This window comes from Garra rufa, chromosome 5, assembly GCF_049309525.1.
Source record: "Garra rufa chromosome 5, GarRuf1.0, whole genome shotgun sequence".
Classification (NCBI taxonomy): domain Eukaryota; kingdom Metazoa; phylum Chordata; class Actinopteri; order Cypriniformes; family Cyprinidae; genus Garra; species Garra rufa.
The window spans coordinates 15,994,064-16,016,701 of NC_133365.1; the positions used below are offsets into that span (position 1 = coordinate 15,994,064).

Sequence of the window (22,638 nt, forward strand, 5' to 3'; positions counted from 1 at the left end):
TAGAGTTGAAGTATGCTGAACGATTTGGTTGACTGAGCAGAGATAACCATATCGAATGAGAGAGAGACCACCTGAGGCTCTGTATTGACTTAACAGCACACTTCCAGTGCAAAAAGATGCATGTATCTCCCACTGGGAGCAGTTTTCTGCTGAATATTCACTCAAAATTCATGCCCTCTTCCATCTTTTTGACATTTTTTGGGCATTTGAGCCATCTCTGATACGCACTGCATGGTAAGCGGCTTCTGCTGCGGGCCTCCTTTGCGCTTGAGGGAAAAGAGAGAAGCTTGACCTCCTTTGCTGTGAAAACCATCTTCATTTTGTCTTTGAAAATGAGACATCTCCACAATAGACTGTCCTGGGGTCAGCCTAAGAGCCAAACCACCAGTGTCTTGGCGGCTCCGTGGCCTCCTGGTCATTGATAAATCGTTTGATGTTCTTGAGGCCAGCATGTCCTGTTGTGATCTGGCAAAGGGTGAGTAGCGTCTCTCAGTGTCTGTCTTTATCAATGTCAAGAGATGCGGCCAAAGAGGCCGTGGTAACCTCTGGGTTGACTGATGGCCTGAACATCTCCTTGAATTGCTTGTGCATGAGCCTCCCGAGGAAAAAATAAACAAAGGTGCTTTATCAGTTAGCCAGGCCATATAAGTCAGGTCAAATGCATTTATTTATAAGTGCATGAAATACTTTTAGGCTACTTATTTATTTAGTAGTTATATATATTTTTTGTCTTTTGGCCAATTTTTAACGGATAAAATGGTAAAAATTTTTGGTAACACTTTACAATAAGGTTTCATGATTATCATGAAGGTTTCAGTTATCATGAAGTGATAATTATTAATCTTCAAAGTTCATATTAATTTTAACGTTTACTAATGCATTGAAATTAGTTAATGCACTTTGAACTAACGTACTAACAATGAACGACTGTACTTTTATTAACTAACTTTAACAAAGATTAATAAATACTGTAATAAATGTATTAATACATGTTAATTTTTTGATTTACAGTAGGTTTAGGGGGAAATACATTTTTTTTTTTGCAATTTTTTTCTGAATCATTCAATTATAATTTCAAAATGCATACACATGCTTACACTTAATAACTAAAGTACAGCTCTTCTATATTGAGCATGATTTTAATTTCAGAATTTAAATTGATATTTTTAAGTGGCATAAAGCAAAAATGGTGTTTATATATATATATATATATATATATATATATATATATATATATATATATATATATATATATATATATATGTGACCCTGGACCACAAAACCAGTCTTAAGTCGCTGGGGTATGTTTTTAGCAATAGCCAAAAATACATGGTATGGGTCAAAATTATTGTTTTTTCTTTTATGCCAAAAATCATTAGGAAATTAAGTAAAGATCGTGTTCCATTAAGATTTTTTTGTAAAATTCCTACTGTAAATATATCAAAATGTAATTTTTGATTAGTAATATGCATTGTTAAGAACTTAATTTGGACAAATTTAAAGGTGATTTTCTCAGTATTTTGATTTTTTTGCATCCTCAGATTCCAGATTTTCAAATAGATGTATCTCGGCCAAATATTGTCCTATCCTAACAAACCTTACATCAATAGAAAGCTTATTTGTTGAGCTATACATATGATGTATACATCTCAGTTTTGTAAAATTTTACCTTATGACTGGTTTTGTGGTAAGTTTATATATATAAACTGTTATTTATATAATTGTTATTTAGTTATTTACTCATTTATTTTACAGCAAAAACAGTACAATTTTGAAATATTTTTACTATTTAAAACAACTGTTTTCTTATTGGATATATTTTAAAGTGTATTATATATTTAATAATTTATTCCTGTGAATTCAAAGCTGAATTTTTAGCATCATTACTTCAGTCAAATGATCCTTCAGTAATCATTCTAATATTCAGATTTGCTGCTCAAAAAACATTTATTATTATTATTATTGTTGTTGAATACAACTGAGTATAATTTTTTTCAGGTTTCTTTGATGAATAGAAAGTTCAGAAGAACAGCAAATCATCATATTAGAATGATTTCTCAAGGATCATGTGACATTGAAGATTGGAGTAATGATGCTGAAAATGTAGCTTTGATTACAGGAATAATTTACATTTTAAAATATATTCAAATAGAAAACAGTTATTTTAAAAAGTACAAATATTTCACAATTGTACTGCTTTTGCTGTATTTTGGATCAAATAAATGCTTGGTGAGCAGAAGAAAATTCTGTAAAAACATTAAAAATCTTACTGTTCAAAAACTTTTGACTGGTAGTTTATTTTTATGTTTTTATTATTATTATTTTCGTTCTTTCTTTCTTTGATAATTTACATGGTAAGAGAAGTGAAAATTGATCGCAAAAGTGTATCTTTATCAACATAAGAGTATTGTATTAACAGAATTTTTAGTGCATTTTGTGTCATTTACATAATTTATTTTGCATTCATTTGTAGATTGTAGATTCGTAGTACCTTAAATCTAATCACAAAGGTTTATTAAAAGCAGAAATTAGGTATTAGGTAGCACATTGTCATCAAATAATGTAAACCAACAAAAATAAATGAGAGAGAGGTGCTGGTGTGGGTGCCGTTGTGTGTCAGTTGTATATTCAGTCGGAACAAGTCAGGAAGTTCCCAGCTCTGGGGGAGAAGCAGGGCTGAATACCAGGCTTTCCCCTCTACTGTCCCAGCTTTATACCCTCACCCCAGGCCTCAGCCCGCCGGCAGCCGCTAATCCAGTTTTGATAGCATTCACGGCCCCCCCTCCGTGCCGCCCTGCCTGCCTGCCTGCCCGCCTCTTGTCATCAAGACACAACACACACACACTCGCAAACACTTGCTGATGATTTAGATGCGTACACACGCACATACACCACAGTGGGACGAAATTATACCAAAATACCTACGGTTGCATTTCTGCCTCTCAAACTTTTATTCTCACTAGCTCAATAGAAACGAACCCCTCAGTAATCTGAAATGGCACCTTGATTGATGAAAGCCGTCTGCTCCCAGTAACCTTGTGGCTAAAAAATAACCACATGATGTAGCAGAAGTGGAACATATGAAAAGCTGAATTTAACCAATGTCCAACTTTCCTTGGTAATCGGCCCTTCTAAGAAAAAAAAAAGAAAAGAAGAGGAAAAACAAGATGACTTCATTCAGAGCTTGTGTATTTACCGTGTAATTTAGCACAGATATAAAAAAGTGTGTATGCTTCAAAGCAGCAGATGACTAAATAGATGTCCAGACACATTCATGTTTTCTGTTTTGTTAGCCATGACAACTGTCTTTAAAAAAAAAACGAAGACTGTCATTGTCTGAGGTCGTAAAACTCAATAGTCTCTTTTTTCTTCAAAAGAGATGACCACAATAAATGCCTGTTTAAATGGTCTCCAATTGTAAGTGACAATAACTTGCATGTGACCTTCAAGGTCAGGAATCTTAAAGAAAAAGGGTCAGTCAAACAGTGATATTATATTGATTTGCAAGGTTTTAAAATGATACTTCACCATTAAAATAATTTACAGTTAAATGTCAAAAGTTTACATACACCTTGCAGAATCTGCAAAATGTTAATTTTACAAAATGCATGTTATTTTTTATTTAGTATTGACCTGAATAAGATATTTGATATAAAAGACATTTATATAGTCCACAAGAGAAAATAATAGTTTTTAGAATTTATAAAAACAACCCTGTTCAAAAGTTTACATACACTTGATTCTTAATACTTAATAGTTGTTCATGAGTTCCTTGTTTGTCCTGAACAGTTAAACTGTCTGCTGTTCTTTAGAAAAATCCTTCAGATCCCACAAATTCTTTAGTTTCTCAGCATTTTGTGTGTATTTGAACCCTTTCCAACAATGGCTGAATGATTTTGAGATCCATCTTTTCACACAAATGCTTACTGATGCTTCAGAAGGAAACATGATACATTAAGAGCCGGGGGGTTAAAACGTTTTGAATTTGAAGATCATGGTATATTTAACTTATTTTGTCTTCTGGGGAACATGCGAGTATTTTTTGTAGCTTCTAAAAGGCAGTAAAAAAATATGAAAAATAAAGAAAATAAGAAAAATGTACACATCCTCATTCCCTTCAAAAGTTTACACCCCCTGGCTCTTAATGCATAATTTTTCCTTCTAGAGCATCAGTGAGCGTTTGAACCTTCTGTAATAGTTTCATATGAGTCCCTCAGTTGTCCTCAGTGTGAGAAGATGGATCTCAAAACCATACAGTCTTTGTTGGAAAGGGTTCAAATACACAAAAATGCTGAAAAATGAAAGAATCTGTGGGACCTAATGGACTTTTCTAAAGGACAGCAGGCAGTTTAACAGTTCAGGACAAACAAGGGAGTCATTCAGGCAACAACGCAGTGTTACGAATCAAGCCTTTGTAAACTTTTGAACGGAGTAGTTTTTATAAATTCAACTATTATTTTCTCTTCTAGACTATATGTAAATGTTTTATGTCAAATATCTTAATCAGGTCAGTACTAAATAAAAAATAACATGCGTTCTGTAGTCTCCCTCTTATTCTGGTCAAATAATTACCATTTTGCAGATTATGCAAGGTTTATGTAAACTTTTGACTTTGTATCTTCAAACCTACATGCTGTTATTTTTTTCTGTGAAACACAAAAGGAAGGTTTTTGTGGAAGTTGCATGCAGCTCTTTTCTGTATAATATGAGCCCATAAATGAACAAAAAAACAAGGTTGTTTGTACCAAAAATCTGGTTATGCAAATGCTGCAAGAACCTTATAGTAATGTATACTTGCAATGCTCTAATTGTCTGCACACTCTTTAAAGTATGTATTTAATCCCTTATTATAGTGTTTGTTTGCCTTAAATGTGTGAGATGTTTGTGCAGGTACCATAAACGCAAATATACATGTCATTTTTAACTTATATTGAGCTTATAAATGTTCTTATCCAGATGAATGGTCACTAAATTATATATGTTGTTTGTTTCTTTAGGAATGCCAGCTGTTGTCGCTCTAGCTGGCCTGGTTCTGATGCTGCTCACCACTAGAGTCAGGTCTGAGTCGGCAGAGCTGAGGTTCCAGGGCCAGACTCAGTTTGTTGTGAACGAGAGCAGCAGAGCCATCGTGCGTCTTGTGGTGGAACGAGTTGGTGATCCAGTTAACGTCACTGCTCTGGTTCTGGTAAATTTACAAAACCAATCTGCATCAATGGTTAATCTGTTAATTGTCACTACCAGTGTCTGTGTTTTTCGTTTGATTTATTATACTGTATACACTGTTCAAAAAGTTTGGGATTAGTAAGATTTTTAATGTTTTTTTTAAGTTTCTTATGCTCATCAAGGCATTATTTGATCAAAAATACAAAAGAGTAATTTTGTGAACAATTACTATGTAAAATAATGTTTTTCTATTTATTATACAGTCAAATCAAATTTATTCCTGTGATCAAAGATGAATTTTCAGCATCGTTACTCCAGTCTACAGTGTCACATGATCCTTCTGAAATCAATTCTAATATGCTGATTATTATTAATGTTGAAAATAGTTGTGCTGCTAAAAATTTTTTGTAACCTGTGATACTTTTTCCAGTATTCCAGTATGAATAAAAAGAACAGCATTTATTTACAATAGTAATATTTTCTAACAATTTGCACTGCTGTTCAAAAGTTTAGGATCAGTAAATGTTTATTCTTTTTCTTTTTGAAAGAAATGAATACTTTTATTCAGCAAGGATATGTTAAATTGTTAAAAAGTGATTGCAAAGATTTGTTAGAAAAGATTTGCATTTTAAATATATTTTTATTTATCAAAGAATCCTAAAAAAGAAGTATCACAGTTTCCGAAAAAATATTTGGCAACACTACTATTTAGCTTTGCATCACGGGAATAACTTATATATTAAAGTATATTAAAACAGAAAGCATTATTTTATATTGTATAACATTTCTCAATATCGCTGTTGTTTTTTCTGTATTTTTGATCAAATAAATGCAGCCTTGATGAGCATAAGAGACTTCTTTAAACAACATTACAAGTCTTACTGATCCCAAACTTTTAAACGGCAGTGTATGTAGGTTTAATTCAGGTAAGTTGTTTTTATTTCTAAGTTTCTAAGGACTGAAATTGAACTTTATGCTTTCGAACCTTATGCTTATATTACCAGAACTACCAGTAATTTGTCATAGTGTGTGTGTCTTGTAATAAATATCACAATAAATAAATAAGTACCTACATAAAATAATAATTTCACAGAGCAAAATGCTGGGGACATTTATATTTGAGAGAATGCAAATACAATTTAGTTTAAATAAAAACTTTTTATAAAAAAAAATCTTTTTAAAATATTTTTTGTGAAACACTGGCTGACATTTCAGTGAAAAACTAAGTTCTTTTAAATCTTTTATCTGCATTGTACAGACTTAAATCTGTCAAATAATTTCACCAGTGCTCCTGTTGGCACTGTTCCCTGAAATCCAGCCACCTACAAGAGCATGATGAGGAAGAAATGCTCGTAGGAAGCAGAGTGCAATACATTTGATTTAGGCCTCACAGAGTCCTTTGAACTAACAGTGCTTCTTTACTGCCTGATGTGTTAATGCCTTAACAGCTGGTTGGGTCTCAACACCCAAACATCTGTCTGGTAAAAATCATAGCGCAGCACATATGGCCATAATTAGCATAGAAACACAAATATGCCTACTGTCAAAACAGGCCGGGCCTGTTTAGCATGCATGGCAAATGGGCAAGCATTGCTGGTTCATTGAATGGCATCCATGAATTCACAGCAGAAAGAAGGATCCAAGAGCCTGTTTTGTAGCGGCTTGCGGTGGGTGGCATCAAAGCGTGTGTTAGAGGTGGCAGTTGTCAACCAGATGGTACTGGTGGAGTTTAACAGAGGTCAGGGATTTCCCGTCTTACACTTTGAGATGTTTTGTATAAAATTGTTTACTCCCAAGCCAAGTGTTTTGTTCAACACATTTCAAAGTATATATTAAAACTCATCTATGATTTGTTTCAAAACCCCAAAATTAAGGTGCTTGTGCTCTTCTTTTCAATGTATTGTTTTGTGTTTATCTAGCTTCAAGGAGAAGACACTGGTGATTTTGAGGCCACAACTGCAGCTGCTTTTCTACTGTCCTCTGAAAGCAGTAAAACCATCTTCGTCGCTGTAAGGGATGATGACATACCTGAGGCTGATGAGACCTTTGTGTTCAACCTCCGCCTGCAGGTAATAATTGAATCAGGAAATTAGTATAGCCCAGTGGTTAAAGATCTGTTCATATATTTGAAAGGGTTTAGATTTAAAAACAGTCAAATAAATAAATAAAACATACTTTCAGTTTAAGTCAAAAGTTTACACACACCTTGCAGAATCTGCAAAATGCAAGTTATTTTTTTTTTAGTACTGACCTGAATAAGATATTTCACATAAAAGATGTTTACATAGTCCACAAGAAAAAAAATATAGTTGAAATTATAAAAATTATTATAAGTTTACATACACTTGATTCTTAATACTATGTGTTACCTGAATGATCCACAGCTGTTTTTTTTGCTTGTTTATTGACAGTTGTTCATAAGTCTGTTGTTTGTCCTGAACAGTTAAACTGCCTGCTGTTCTTTAGAAAAATCCTTAGGGTTCCATGAGATTTTGGATTTTTCAGCATTTTTGTGTATTTGAACCCTTTCCAACAATGACAGTATGATTTTGAGATCTATTTTGTCGTGCTGAGAACAGCTGAGGGACTCTATTACAGAAAAGTGCAACTATTACAGACAGTTCAAGCGCTCACTGATGCTTCGGAAGGAAACTCGATCCATTAAGAGCCAGGGGGTGAAAACTTTTGAACAGAATGAAGATGTGTACATTTTTCTTATTTTGCCTAAATAGCATTTTTTTTTTCATTTAGTGCTGCCCTTCAGAAGCTACAGAAGATACTTATCTGTTTCCCAGAAGATAAATAAGTTAAATTTACCCTGGTCTTCAAATTCAAAAAGTTTGAATGAATGCATTGTGTTTTCTTCTGAAGTATCCGTGAGCGTTATTAACCACCCAGCCAAACTTGAATGATAAACAACACAAAGTAAATAAAATAAGTTATCAAATATGGTGAAAAGCTGTTTAACAGTCTACTTCCACAATTCAGTAATACATAGTTCACAGTCTTTGTAATGTGGTTTCAGCGATACATTTCTAACATTTATGTATTCTCTGAATTATAACAAGTCTCTTCTTACACCTCTGTGCTTCCTCAAAGTAATGTCTCAGTAGTGGGAATCCCAGAGTGGTTGAAATTCTTGCTTGAGTGGAACAGCACTGAAAGCTTGTCATCTCTTCAGCCACAGCTCAATGGCCCATAAGCCCTTGCATTTTCTATGATGGCTTCCAATAACTCTGTATAAGGGTTAGGTAATGTCCCTGCTCAGGCGACCCTACGTTAGAAGTCACCTTCAAGCGAAATAACCAGCTGTGACAGCCACAACTGCCACAGCCTTAAGATTAAAGAGCTGCTATGCAAAGCTAATCACTATAAGAAAAGCACAGGCCTGGAAATAAGCTTCCTATAACAAGCAAAGGAGCTTAATTTATGCACAACCAATAGCAACAAACAGAATGACAAAAATAACACCTGTTTCCAAAAGGTTTTCCACAGGTTTTATATCATTAGTTGAGCCTGAAGTTGACACTTCGGACTGCGGTATGGGTCTCATTCATTAATAATTGCATGGATTATTTGTATTTATATGGACAGGAGAACTTATTCACAGCATGTATGCATTTGTTCTTAAAAGATTAGTTCACTTTCAGAATAAAAAAAATCCTGATAATTTACTCACCCCATGTCATCTTTATGTCTTTCTTTCTTCAGTTCAAAAGAAATGAAGTTTTTTGAGGAAAACATTCCAGGATTTTTCTCCATATAGTGGACTTCAGTGGTGGCCAATGGGTTGAAGGACCAAATTGCAGTTTCAGTGCAGCTTTAAAGGGCTCTACATGATCCCAGCTGAGGAATAAGTGTCTTATTTAGACAAACAACTGGTCAATTTTCGTAATGTACTGACCCAGCGTTTACAAAGTGAACGTGCAAAGAGAGGTGAAACAATGTCAGATGATTTTAAAGTTGTAGGAGAATTAGTGAGTTTTTGAAACGCGCATTGCAAAGCTAGCGCAAAATGAGCGTTTGTAGTTAAAAAGTATATAAATTGTATTTTTTTTTTTTTTTTAGAAAATGACCAATCATTTCACTAGATAAGACTCTTATTCCTGTAGAGCCTTTTGAAGCTGCACTGAAACTGCAATTTGGACCTTCAACTCGTTGATCCCCAGTGAAGTCCACTATATGTAAAAAAAAAAAAAAAATCCTGGAATGATTTCCTCAAAAACTTTAATTTAGTTCACCTAAGTGAACTAATCCTTTAAAATTGTTCTAGTTTTAATAAATTTAGAGTATTCTAAATGAAAGTCCAATTCTGGTCATTTACATAAAACCATTTTTGTAAATTTTCAATTTTCCATTTGTGGTTTCACTTGTTCCTACATTTATTTGTAAATTTACAATCAATTTTAGTATGAAAGTTATTGATAAATAATGAGATGAGATTTTTGATTTTTCAACATTTTTGTGTATTTGAACCCTTTCCAACAATGACAGTATGATTTTGAGATCTATTTTGTCGTGCTGAGAACAACTGAGGGACTCATATACAACTATTACAGAAAGTTCAAGCGCTCACTGATGCTTCAGAAGGAAACTCGATCCATTAAGAGCCAAGGGGTGAAAACTTTTGAACAGAATGAAGATGTGTACATTTTTCTTATTTTGCCTAAATAGCATATTTTTTTTCATTTAGTACTGCCCTTCAGAAGCTACAGAAGATACTTATCTGTTCCCCAGACTTGTTCCTACATTTATTTGTAAATTTACAATCAATTTTAGTATGAAAGTTATTGATAAATAATTATATGTTCATGAAAACATTCATACACAAATGTGTGCACACATTGATCAGTAAATAAGACCCACTATTTAGAAACTTGAGGAGAAATCAACCTTCAAATGGCTTACATTTAGTCATCTCAAATCAACAAACTGACATGAAGGAGATATAACACTCATGACCTTTCTGTGTTGTCTAAGGATGTGTTTCTCATAGCAGTGTCTCATTTGAGGGCCTCTCTTTACTGTGCTGTCTCAGTCTGTTGACAGTGAGTGATTAATGACAACAGGTCACGGCTCCACTGTCTTGCTTGTCCGCTGTTTAACAAATGAACCTCAAGCTGGCAGAATGGGGCAACTTAAGGGTGACAAAAGACCACTGGCATGAAATGAAACCCAAGCTGAATGCGCTAAAAGGAAACCTAGACAGTCCTTAAGTGTAATTTACATGAAACATAAGCTAATTATTGATAGACGACATAATGAGGAAAATAAACAGGTTATTTTATTCTGTATTTCCTTTGCTCTATTATCACACTCATCAGAGTGTTTGTGTGTTGTGGTGCTGAGCTAGACCTCAGTCACGGTTAGCGTGGGGAATTGTCTGAACGTGTGTATTCCATGTCTGTTTTCGCACTGCAACAAGAGCTCTGCCGCTGAAAGAAAGCTCTGTTACAGCTGGGAAAATCTCATTTGAATGGGGTGCTGAAAAGAGCGTCCATACGGGTTTGTGTTCTTACGTGGTCATGCTCTGTTTGTCTCTTTTTGTACTCTGTATCAAAGATATATACACACTTAAAAAACACAATATGTTTAATCTGAAATTCAAATTTCTGCATTGTGAAATGATTTCTGCATTGATGTTTATAGAATTTGGTTCTAATTTCACAGCCAGCAATAGACAATCCATGTAATATTTATAACTCTAACTAAGCAGTACTTTACTTTTTCAGAGCTCATCGAATGGTGTAAGGGTGGGAACTCCAAATACTGCCATCATCACTATCCTGTCTAATGACAATGCCTTCGGAATAATTTCCTTTAACTCGGTAAGTTTCTTTCTTCATTATTTCCTCAACAGCGGGAAGAAACTGTTCAGAGCATGCTGGGGAGGGGTGACTGTAAGCCTGAACTGTTTTCACTTGTTTTGTGGGGGGTGGGGGGGGGTGGGAAGGAGGGTCCGTGGATGGGAAAGTGAGAGTGAGGGGAGTGTTGTGGGTCAGATGCCTGAGAGGAAAGGTTGCTGAGATGGGAGTCCAGGGAAACTACTGCGCTGCTAAGAATTCGAAGAAAAAAAGGCAAGCAATTTACTGAATGGATTAGCTGGTTAGTAATGTATATTTCAATGTTGTTATGGGAACCAACTGCTCATACTATCACATTGACATAAATGTCCTCTTCTTTTGTTTAAAGGGATAGTTTACCCAAAAATGAAAATTCTGTGAATTACTCACCCTCGTGTCGTTCCAAACCCAAAAGACCTTTGTTTGTCCTTGGAACATGATTTAAAGGAACACTCCACTTTTTTTGGAAATAGGCTCATTCTCCAACTCCCCCTGAGTTAATAAGTTGAGTTTTACCGTTTTGAAATCCATTCAGCCGTTCTCCTGTTCTGGCGATATCACTTTTAGCATAGCTTAGCATAGATCATTGAATCCTATTAGACCAATAGCATCACGTTCAAAAATGACCAACGAGTTTCGATATTTGTCCTATTTAAAACTCGACTCTTCTGTAGTTATATCGTGAACTAAGACCGGTGGAAATGCAAAGCTGCGAGTTTCTAGGCTGATAATATTAGGAACTACACTCCCATTCCGGCGTAATAGTCAAGGAAGTTTGCTGCCATAATAAGGCTGAAGCAGGAGCAGTAATACCACGCAGCACATGTGCAAATGCTAAACTAGCTGGGAACTCATTTCTGATAATACTCCGCCTGCTTCGGCCATATTACGGCAGCAAACTTCCTTGACTATTACGCCGGAATGGGAGTGTAGTTCCTAATATTATCAGCCTAGAAACTCGCAGCTTTGCTTTTCCACCGGTCTTAGCACACGATATAACTACAGAAGAGTCAAGTTTTAAATACAACAAATATGGAAACTCGTTGGTCATTTTTGAACGTGATGCTATTGGTCTAATAGGATTCAATGATCTATGCTAAGCTATGCTAAAAGTGATATCGCCAGAACAGGAGAACGGCTGAATGGATTTCAAAACGGTAAAACTCAACTTATTAACTCGGGGGGAGTTGGAGAATGAGCCTATTTCCAAAATAAGTGGAGTGTTCCTTTAAGATATTTTTGATGAAATCCAAGAGCTTTCTGACCCTGCATAGACAGCAACACAACTACCACGTTCAAGGCCTAGATGGGTAGTAAGGACATTGTTCAAATAGTCCATGTGACATCAGTGGTTCAACCTTAATTTTATGAAGCTACAAGAATACTTTTTGTGCACAAAGAAAACAAAAATAATCACTTTATCCAACAATTTTTTCTATACCATGTCAGTCTTGTCTCAGACGTGTGTTCACAAGAGTATCATGACGCATACGTGTTGAAGACGCAGGAGCCGAGCGTTCTGACGAAGAACCTGGATGTGCTGTGTCTTGTTTACAAGTGAAGAAGATGCACACTGTACATAAAACAGTCTTTGTAAACAGTCTGAAGATTTATGAAAGAAGAACAGAGAGGATGATTTGCAATTTTATGCCCAGCCTTACTTATTTGAACCAGAATATACAGATTATTAACTAAGAGAGATGGAGGTTCTACGTCATAATGCCGGCTCCTGCGTCAGCATCATGCACATAAGTCGCAGCACTCTCGTGAACATGTCAAAGACCGACACAGAAGAGAATAAATTGTTAAATTAAGTTATTTTTGTGCACAAAAAATATTCTCATAGCTTCATAATATTAAGGTTGAACCACTGATGTCACGTGGACTATTTTAACAATGTTCTTACTACCTTTTATGTTGTTGAACGTGATTTCATCAAAAATATCTTTGAGTAATTAATGACATAATTTTCATTTTTGGGCAAACTATTCCTTTAATATGCATACTTCCCTACTATATCCTTTCTGGCTACCAGGAAAAAAGTGTTTTGTCAATTTAGTATTGTTTTATGTCATTACATTGTTTAGAGCATTAGACAAAAAATTGAAAAATACATTTTTTGAAAAATTATATTTTATTCATATCAACATCAAAGAAGTATCTACTCTGGGAGGATGCCATGTCTAGAAGTTTCTAATAGTCCTGATTGCTGAGACTTTCTTAGTTGGTTCAGGTGTGTTTATTTAGGGTTGTAGCTAAACTCTGCAGGACTTTGGCACTCCAGCAGCAGGACTAGACACTCCTGTTACAGGACCTGTTGTCATAATCTATTAAAGCAGTCTAATATTTTTGACAGTACTTATGTAAACCAGTGAATGTGTTCTCTCTCTGTTTAGACCTCCCTCATTACTGTGGAGGAGCCAAGAGGTAGAAGCCAGTATGTGCCTCTCACTCTCCTTCGAGAAAAAGGAACCTATGGCACTGTGACCGTCAACTTTGAGGTGAGCATCTTCGGACAGTTCAGAAAAAAAAAGATTATATTGCATCTGTCTATTTATTTATATTTATTTATTAATTCTCAGATATTTGGAGGTCCAAACCCTGCAAGTGAGGATCTCAGTCCAGACATGGGGAACATCACTTTTCCTCCTGGTCGTGCTGTTGTAGTTTTCAGCATCATGATACAAGATGACAAGGTACTGTTTTTTCGTTGAATAGACATAAAAGAAATCACTTACATACTGACAGCTTAAAGTTAATGTGAAATCCATTTTTCCCATAATGTGGCTTGTTTCTGAGAAAAAAATATATATAATGAGAAAAACATGCAGTCTGAGACTTGATTTCATCTATGTACAATTGATTTGATTATGAGAAATATGACAGAATGCTGATTATGTTACATTTCCAGACTGTTGGAGGAAGAACTGAAAAATGAAAGGAGCAGGATTGTGTATTTTTTGACAATATTCAATATATTTCTCAACGTTTGTGTATGCCATAAAATGACTCTGACAAAGATTATTTAAAGTCAGAGAATTCATTTTGAGAAGAAAAAATGGTTGTCAAGTAGATTGACAAAAGGTTTGACACACTAATTTTAACTAAACGAACAGAGATGTTCTGCATTAGTCTGTCATAACATGTGGTGTTTTTGATCTCACATCTCCACTAGCTTCCAGAAGATGATGAGATCTTCACAGTGCGGTTGACAGAAGCAGCTGGCGGAGCTTTACTCAATCCTAACAGAAGCAGTGTGCAAATCAAGATCTCCCGGAATGATGCACCCATTCGTTTCTCCAAACCCACATTGGTTGTCCCGGAGAACATCGGTGTCATTTCTCTCAGCGTTACACGTGGTAGAACTGAGGATGGTCTTCTGATCGCTTCTGATGACAGAACGGTGTCTGTGGCCTATGCAGTCATTACAGGCAATGGGGCAGCCAGTGCTACTCCGCTGGCAGACTTTGTGGATCTACAATCAGAGAGAATGGTTGTTTTCCTGCCAGGGGTCCATGAAACAGATCTCCGCTTCAACATCATAGATGACAACATTCCAGAGATTGCAGAATCTTTCCAAGTGGTTCTTTTGGAAGAGACCTTACTAGGTGATGCAGTGCTGATGTCTCCAAGTGTTGCGCTGGTGACCATTGAGCCCAATGATAAGCCTTATGGAGTTCTGTCAATCACTCCTTCCCCCATACAATACCACATCATCAATGAAGACCTGACCCCAATGTGAGTAGATTACTGTTTGAAGCATAAACCTTCAACCCTGTTTCTGGGTGCCCATTGTCCTACAGAGATTTGCTTCAACCCTAATCAAAAAGCATGAACTAGCTAATGAAAGTCATTAGGATTGCTTGGAAAATCCCTGGCAAATGTGTTGAAGCAGGTTGAAATAAACTTCGCAGGACAGTGGGCCTCCAGGAGCTGGGTTGAAGACACTGTTAATGCACAGTGTAAATCCTATGTGACCACATGGACCACAAAACCAGTCATAAGTGCCAATTTTTCAAAACTGAGATCTGAAAGCTGAATAAATAAGCGTTCCATTAATGTATTATCTATGTTTGTTAGGATAGGACAATTTTTGGCTGAGATTTTACAACTAATTGAAAGTGTGGAATCTGAAGGTGCAAAAAAAATCTAAATATTGAAAAAATCACCTTTAACCCTTGTGCGACCTTATGGACATTTTTGTCCATTTCAGTTTTGTTTTTTTGTTATAAGTGTGCCTGTGTTGATGCCAACTGCATAAATCTTGGCTCAGATGTGTATTTTTATTGAAATTTTAATATTTCACCCTCATTTCCTTCAAAAAATTAATTGTACCCTCCGTACAAAAAATACTCATACTCAGGACCTGAAGGACAAAAATGTCCACATTGAAACCCATTAAAACTGCAATTTTTAACCGAGGGCCATTTGACTATAAAATGATGCAATATTTGCATGTGCTTACTGAAAATTTTATGGGTGTAATTAGTTTGAAAGAAATAATATTGTACTGACAATCAAAAATCCCACTCCATGTATATGAGTCACACCCTTGGCAGGGTCATAGGGCCATGTGAAAACTATGAATAAGGTCAAAGAAGGTTAATGAGCTTTGAGGATTTTTCTTTTTCACCCAAACACACATCTTATTCCTTGATTGCACTTTTTTATTTGTTATTGTTTTTGTACAGATATAAATGTTGAGCTTGAATTTGATGTAGAAGTTCAGAAGCCCCTAAACACATTGTTTTTGTTTTGACCACAAGAAAACGCTGATTGTTTAGTCTGGTAGATTTTATACAAAGTTTGAGTGTTCGCACAGCCAAACAGGTGTTCGCTCAGCAAAACCTATACATAGCTTGAGGGCTTGGTCATTTCATTGCATGCAAGCTGAAGAGAATTTACTCAGCAGAAGAAGCTCTGGGGCTAGTGCTGCCCATTGATAGTGAGCATTATGTAAAAAAAAAAAAAAAAAAAAAACAGCTTTAAAGCATTACAATTCTGAAAATGAATGAATGTTTGGTAATTATGAATAGAATAGATGCTGATAAAAAAAAAAAAATCATTTAGTATGTGGAAATTAACTACTATTTTTCATAAAAAAAACAGCATTTAAAGGGTTAAAATTCTGAAAATTAATGAATGTTTGGTATTTATGGATAGAACGGATGCTGGTTAAAAAAATCAACATCAGTGAAAGTGGAAAAAAAAATATTAATAAATGATATTTTCATGGCAGTTTTTGGACATGGACATTTTTGTCCATTTTGCACCTATGTGTAACTTTCTTTTGAACGTACAAGGGTTAAACTTATATCATAATTTTTTTCATTTAGTACAGCCCTTCAGAAGCTACAGAAGACACTTACATGTTTCCTAGACGACAAAATTCAAATTCCAAAAAGTTTTCGCCCCCCGGCTCTTAATGCATTGTGTTTCCTTCTGAAAAATCACTGAGCATTTAAACCTTCAGTAAGAGTTGCATATTAAATTCATACAGTCATTGGTGGAAAGGGTTCAAATACACAAAAATGAAAATGAGAAAAACCAAAGAATTTGTGGGACCCAAAGAATTTTTCTGAAGTACAGCAGGCAGTTTAACTGTTCAGGACAAACAAGGGATTCATGAACAACTATCACTTAAAAAAAAAAAAAAAAAAAAAAAAAAACAGCTGTGGATCAGTCAGGTAACAACATAGTATTAAGAATAAAGCGTATGTAAGCTTTTGAACGGGGTCATTTTTATAAATTCAACAATTATTTTCTCTTGTGGACTATATGTAGACATCTTTATTATAAGGTATATGTAAACTTTTGACCACAACTATATCTACAGAATCTGTAGTATCTCTAATCTGCATTTCTCTGATTCAGATATGAAGGTATCATCATTGTAAGAAACGGAGGAACCCATGGAGCTGTTTCAGTTTGGTGGAATATAACAAGAAACTCCACGGATAGGACTCCAGTCTCTGCCGATCTTAACCCTGAATCAGGTACTCTGAGGTTTGCTGAGGGCCAAATGAATGCTGTTCTGCCTTTAAACATCACTCAGGACAGCCTTCCTGAGGAAGCCGAAGCATTCATCCTCAGACTGATCCCGGGATCTGTACAAGGAGGAGCTGAAGTGGATGAGCCCATGGAAGTGAGTGCTTGGTTTTTAGTTAATGCATTTAGAGAATGTGTTTGGATTGCAAATCACAGATCGGTGGTGGCTCAGTTCTGAGGTGGATTTAATTCTGAAAGATGAAAGTGCAAGTTGACATCGATGACAGCTTGAAGCACTCTCTTTAATTTTTGGAAGGAAAATGTTATTATTCATAATGTGCCCAGGCACGGGTTGTCTTACATGTCGACATGTCACCCACTTTGATGATATTCTAGACTTTTATGCCTAGTTTCAGAAAGCCATGGAGGCAGATCGCTTTTGGACCTCACTCGGAGGCTTGTGGTGAGACATCCAGGGAGGTTGTTGTCTTACTCTGGCTCATACCCCTTGTCAAGGAGGAAGTTCCCAGATCAGAGCTGGTTCTTAGTTACCATCTGGGCAGCACTTAGTCCGTTTAAGCGGATGTGGCGTAAAATGAGACACATGTGTCTCGCTGGCACAGCGGCATCACAGACTGCTGGTTACACTGAGTGTCACTTGGGTGTTCCCTTCATGTGGTCCCAGCACAAAATCGCCCACAGCAGAGCCTGTGGGTGGCTGTGTGTTCCCTTTATAACTTGTCTGTTGCAAGTTTGATTATGTGTGAAAGGAGTGGATAAATCCAACCCGAGTTTATGTTAAAACCCATCAATTACCTGTAAGTGTAAGCATAAGTTGGATAGCTGTATTGGCTCTGCAAGATGCGAAGGCTAAGTGTGAAGAGCTTATTTATGTCAGCTGTTCCTATATTCACAGAAAAAAATCTCTAAATTGCAGTACTACAAATATTTAGAGAGGTTTTGTGCCTTAGTGTGATGAGGCTTGGGTAAATGACAGAGTCATAAACTAGCTCACAAATGCTATTTTTACGCTCTCACGAGGTCTAATGAAAGAGAAGAGCTTGCTAAGATTAGTTCACTGTAGGTTTTACACAGATAATCTGATGTTACGATCACTGTAATGAATAGTGAAGTTTGTTTATTGCTGTGTTCTTACAGGATTTTATATAGAGAGGAAAAGATCAGGTTATTTCACACAAGAGGAAACAGATTTAAAGGGGTCATGAACTGCCCTTTTTGTAGTTTTGTGCTGTCGTCTGAGGTCTATAATTTTATCAAGATGTTAACATCAAAAACGTCATAATCTAAAAGGGTCATCGTATGCAAAACTAACTTTTACATGTTGTTTGAACATTAATGTGTTGGCAGTTTGTGTACAAAACCACCCTACAATGATACAAATCCATCCATGTTCTTTTTAAAATAGGGTCATTCTCAGCTTCTTGTCGCTGTGACAAAACACAGTTGATTGACATGAGCGCCTTACCTTAGACCCACCCTCACCGAGTTGAAACAGTCCGAATACGATTGCCATTGTGTCGACTCAGGTGCAGAGGAAGGCACTAATTGAGTGATTGAGGATTGAGGTCTGTTGTTGGATGTAATAATGAGCATAGCAGTCGTCATTTACTCCCGACATCTGAGCTGCTTAAGAGCTGCTTAAGGCAGAGGACAACGTTATTTTCGTTTATAAAAGGAAAGCACCGATGTTCGTGTGAATCATTCGTGATGCAGCTTCACCCACAGCAGAAGTGAGTATAAAGGTTTTTTATGCATCTTTGCAAATGGCCTTTCTTAATAATGTGCTTGTTGGCAAGTTTCGCAGATAAACACCTCTAAAGTAAACATTACAGCTCGTAATCCCTCTGCAGAGAAGGGCGGGGCGAGCAGAGCTCATTTGCATTTAAAGGGCCCATGCGATAAAATGAGCTGATATTTTGCAGAGCTGATTTTGACATGGTAAAAGAGTGTTTTTTTACGCTGCTGTTGAGAATTTTTCACCATATATTAGAAACTTTTCATTAAGACCCTAAAGAATCATATGAACTTGTGGAAAATGGGCATCCGATGACCCCTTTAAAAGAAACAAGTAAACACCCACTGCTGTGATTGGCTAACAGCTGTGTATGTTATCCTTCAGAGAATTTAGGTTAAAAACGCATACATACTCAGTACATATCAAACAATCTGTAATAAAAGACAAAGCAATAGTGACCACATAATAAAAACAGTTACGTGCGGCATTACTGTCGAATCCAAAATAACAAGCACAGAAACGTCTATTAGTTTTAATATTTCTGAAAATCCTGTGCCGAATTGTGCCTTGTTTGTAAATGAATCTGCTGTAAAATGAAGTAAACAAAGGGCCAAGTCTTACTGATGTGGTCTGGAACTTCCCTAAAAATAAAGTTCATCCACTCTTTCCTAATGCTGCAATCAGAAGAAAGGATGTTTTTCCATAACTTGGCACTGTATAGCATCTTGTTGTCTTCAGAGCCATCTTTATCGTTTGATTTCTGCATAGACCTGCATTTGCCTCTCTCAGTATTTACACTACATGTGTGAATCAGTTTGCAGGGCTATACAGGCAGTGATGTAGAAGCAGGTGTTTGCCTCAATATTACATCATAAAGTGGCACATTCCACAACCTGTCGTTTTGCCAAACTGGCTTCAGCATAAACTGTCTTTAGACTAACAAGAAAGTTTTGAGTTCCGAAACTTACAGCATGTTTTTATAGCACAATGACCTCTTATATGTCAAGGAAATTTTGATTATTCAGTTTGTGACTCCTTTATAGCAATGTATTGGTTGCAAATGTTTTTCTTTATTAAAAGCACCTGTGACTTTTTCCTCAATCTTAAAGTTGGAGTTAGAAAACAAAACTCATGTTTACAGTGATTTGTTTTGATTGAAAATCTTTGGAGCGAGACAGTTCAGAGGGTTTGAAAAGTCAGAAGTATGTTAATGTTTTGTGCACTTTAACAAAAACGTGTTTGTAATTTTGTTAAATAGTTTATATTTTTCCATTCAAAAACAGCTTTATGTGAGTAGAATGTAAGCAATACTTGAGCTTTGAAGTTGTCTAAGTCCTGTGTATAAGGAGAATGAACCTCTAGTTGTGCAACTAATGGAATATAGTTTGCCTACAAAAAGAGCATTCTGTTATTTACCCAACTTCATGTCGTTCCAAACCTGTATTACTCTTATTTCTGTGTTTGTTTTGAATAGAAGTCAATGGTCACATAAACAATTTGGATACCAACATTCAACACAAATATCTTCTTTTGTGTTGCACATACATCCAAAACATCTTGCATGTTAAAGGATTAGTTCGCTTCCAGAACAAAAATGTACAGATAATTTACTCACCCCTTTGTCATCCAAGATGTTCATGTCTTTCTTTCTTCAGTCGTAGAGAAATTATGTTTTTTGAGGAAAACATTTCAGGATTTCTCACCATATAGTGGACTTCTATGGTGTCTGCAAGTTTGAACTTCCAAAATGCAGTATAAATGCAACTTCAAAAGGCTCTAAACAGTCCTAACCGAGGAAGAAGGGTCTTATCAAGACCGTTACAATGCACTTACAAAGAAAATCTACGGTGCAAGAAATTGCTTCAGAGAATTTAATACAGTTAGGGTATGTCGAATAACTCCCATCGCATTTTCTCATTCAACTTCAAAATAATCCTACATCACTGTTTTACCTTTTCCTGTAAAAGGCGTTTGACTTTATTGACACGTTCACTTTGTAAACACTGGGTTGGTACTTCTGCAGCGATGTAGGACGATTTTGAAGTTGTAGGAGGAAATGAGATGGGAGTTTTTTGACATACCCTAACTGTATTGAATTCTCTGAAGCAATTTCTTGCCCCATAGATTTTCTTTGTTAAGTGCATTACTGTATGTTTGGTTGCGGAAACCAACTGAAAGATTGAAACAACTGTTTAAAGTAATTGTCTTTAACCTTCCTGTAAGGAATCTGAAGTCAATATGTTGTTCTTCCTTCACAGATGGTGTTCTTTATCCAGGACAGTGATGATGTCTATGGTCAATTTGGCTTTCATCCAAGAGAGAATCAAAGTATTCAGAGTCAACCAGAAGGACGCTTCCTGTCACTTAGTTTCCTCAGAGAAGGGGGGACCATGGGAGAGGTACGACTTACCCTCACTGCCCTCTACATACCTGCCAGACCACTGGACCCATCACGAGCCAGAGATGGGGTGCTGAATGGAACAAGTGTCAACAGTGTTCTGTTCAGTTCCGGTCAGTCACGAGCTCAACTCATCTTGCCCATCCGCAATGATGCATTCTTGCAGAACGGGGCTCATTTCCTCATTCAGGTGGGATATATTTGTGAACAATTTTTTTTTCTAAGTAAATTGAGGTTTCTAAGGTTTGAGGTGAAACCTTTAAGCTTTTATATGAAATATTTTGTAACATTATAAATGTCTTTATCATCACTGTTGATAAAAAATAAAATAAAAGTATTAATTTTGAACCCCCCACCCGCCAAAAAAAAATATATATATTATACTGACTTCAAGCTTTTGAATAGTATAGTGTATAATTTTACAAAACCTTTTTGATTCAGATAAATGCTGATCTTTGGTTCTCTTTATTTATCAAAGAAACCTGAAAAAAAAAATACTGAACTGTTTTAAATATTGATAATAATAATAAAACATTTTTCTTGAACAGCAAATCAGCATATTAGAATGATTTCTGAAGGATCATGTGACACTGAAGACTAAAGTAATGATGCTGAAAATAAAGGTTTGATCACAGGAATCAATTACTTTTTAAAATATATTCAAATAGAAAGCAGTTATTTTAAATGGGAAAATATTCCTGTATTTTGAATCAAATAAATGCAGGCTTGGTGAGCAGAAGAGAATTCTTTAAAAAACATTAAACAACTTACTGTTCAAAAACTTTTGACTGGTAGTGTAACTGAGCCTACTATCTAAAAACATCATCAGTTTTTTGTTCAATAATTAGCAATGTTGCAATGGTTTCTGCTACACTTCAAAGTTTGGAGAGAGTAAGATTTATTTATTTTTTAGCAATTAGTGATTCTATTCATCAGGGTTGCACTAAATTGATTGAAAGTGCCAGTAAAGACATTTGTAATGTTACAAAAGGTTTGTGTTTCAAATAGATGGTGTTCTTTCAAATGTTCTATTCATTAAATAATTCATTAAAAAAGAGGCAATACAACTGTTTTCAACACTGATAATTATAAGAAATGTTTCTGGAACACCAAGTCAACATATTAGAATGATTTCTGAAAGATCACATGACACTAAAGACTGGAGTAATGGCTGCTGAAAATAGATAAGTAAAAAAAAAAATACATATATTTTAATTTATATTAAAACTGATTACAGTTACTTTAAATTGTTTTAATATTTCACAATATTACTGTTTTTACTACATTTTTGACCAAAATAAAATCAGCCTTAGCAAGCGTAGGCTAAGTGAATTCGTTGAGAAACCTTAAAAAAGTGTAAGGCTTCTGGCCTTTTATGGGATTTGTGTTGTCTTGTTGATTAAGCAATGCAGAGAACCAATAGAAGAGCCCTTGAAAGGGAAAAAACATGCTCTTATAGCACCTCAGAAGTGGATGACCAAGTATGTGAA

General features: G+C 35.7%; 1 protein-coding gene across 2 annotated transcripts in view; it reads left to right on the plus strand.

Annotated features, from left to right (window-relative positions):
• Positions 1 to 4,999: 4,999 nt before the first annotated feature.
• Positions 5,000 to 22,638, plus strand: part of adgrv1 (adhesion G protein-coupled receptor V1) — a 153,736-nt gene continuing 136,097 nt past the window's right edge. For both annotated transcript variants that reach the window (XM_073839689.1, XM_073839690.1), the window contains exons 1-8: positions 5,000 to 5,185; positions 7,083 to 7,232; positions 10,896 to 10,991; positions 13,403 to 13,507; positions 13,589 to 13,702; positions 14,182 to 14,744; positions 16,881 to 17,151; positions 21,009 to 21,338. In XM_073839689.1, coding sequence (XP_073695790.1) covers positions 5,000 to 5,185; positions 7,083 to 7,232; positions 10,896 to 10,991; positions 13,403 to 13,507; positions 13,589 to 13,702; positions 14,182 to 14,744; positions 16,881 to 17,151; positions 21,009 to 21,338 — 1,815 coding nt within the window. The remainder of the gene's footprint in view (positions 5,186 to 7,082; positions 7,233 to 10,895; positions 10,992 to 13,402; positions 13,508 to 13,588; positions 13,703 to 14,181; positions 14,745 to 16,880; positions 17,152 to 21,008; positions 21,339 to 22,638) is intronic.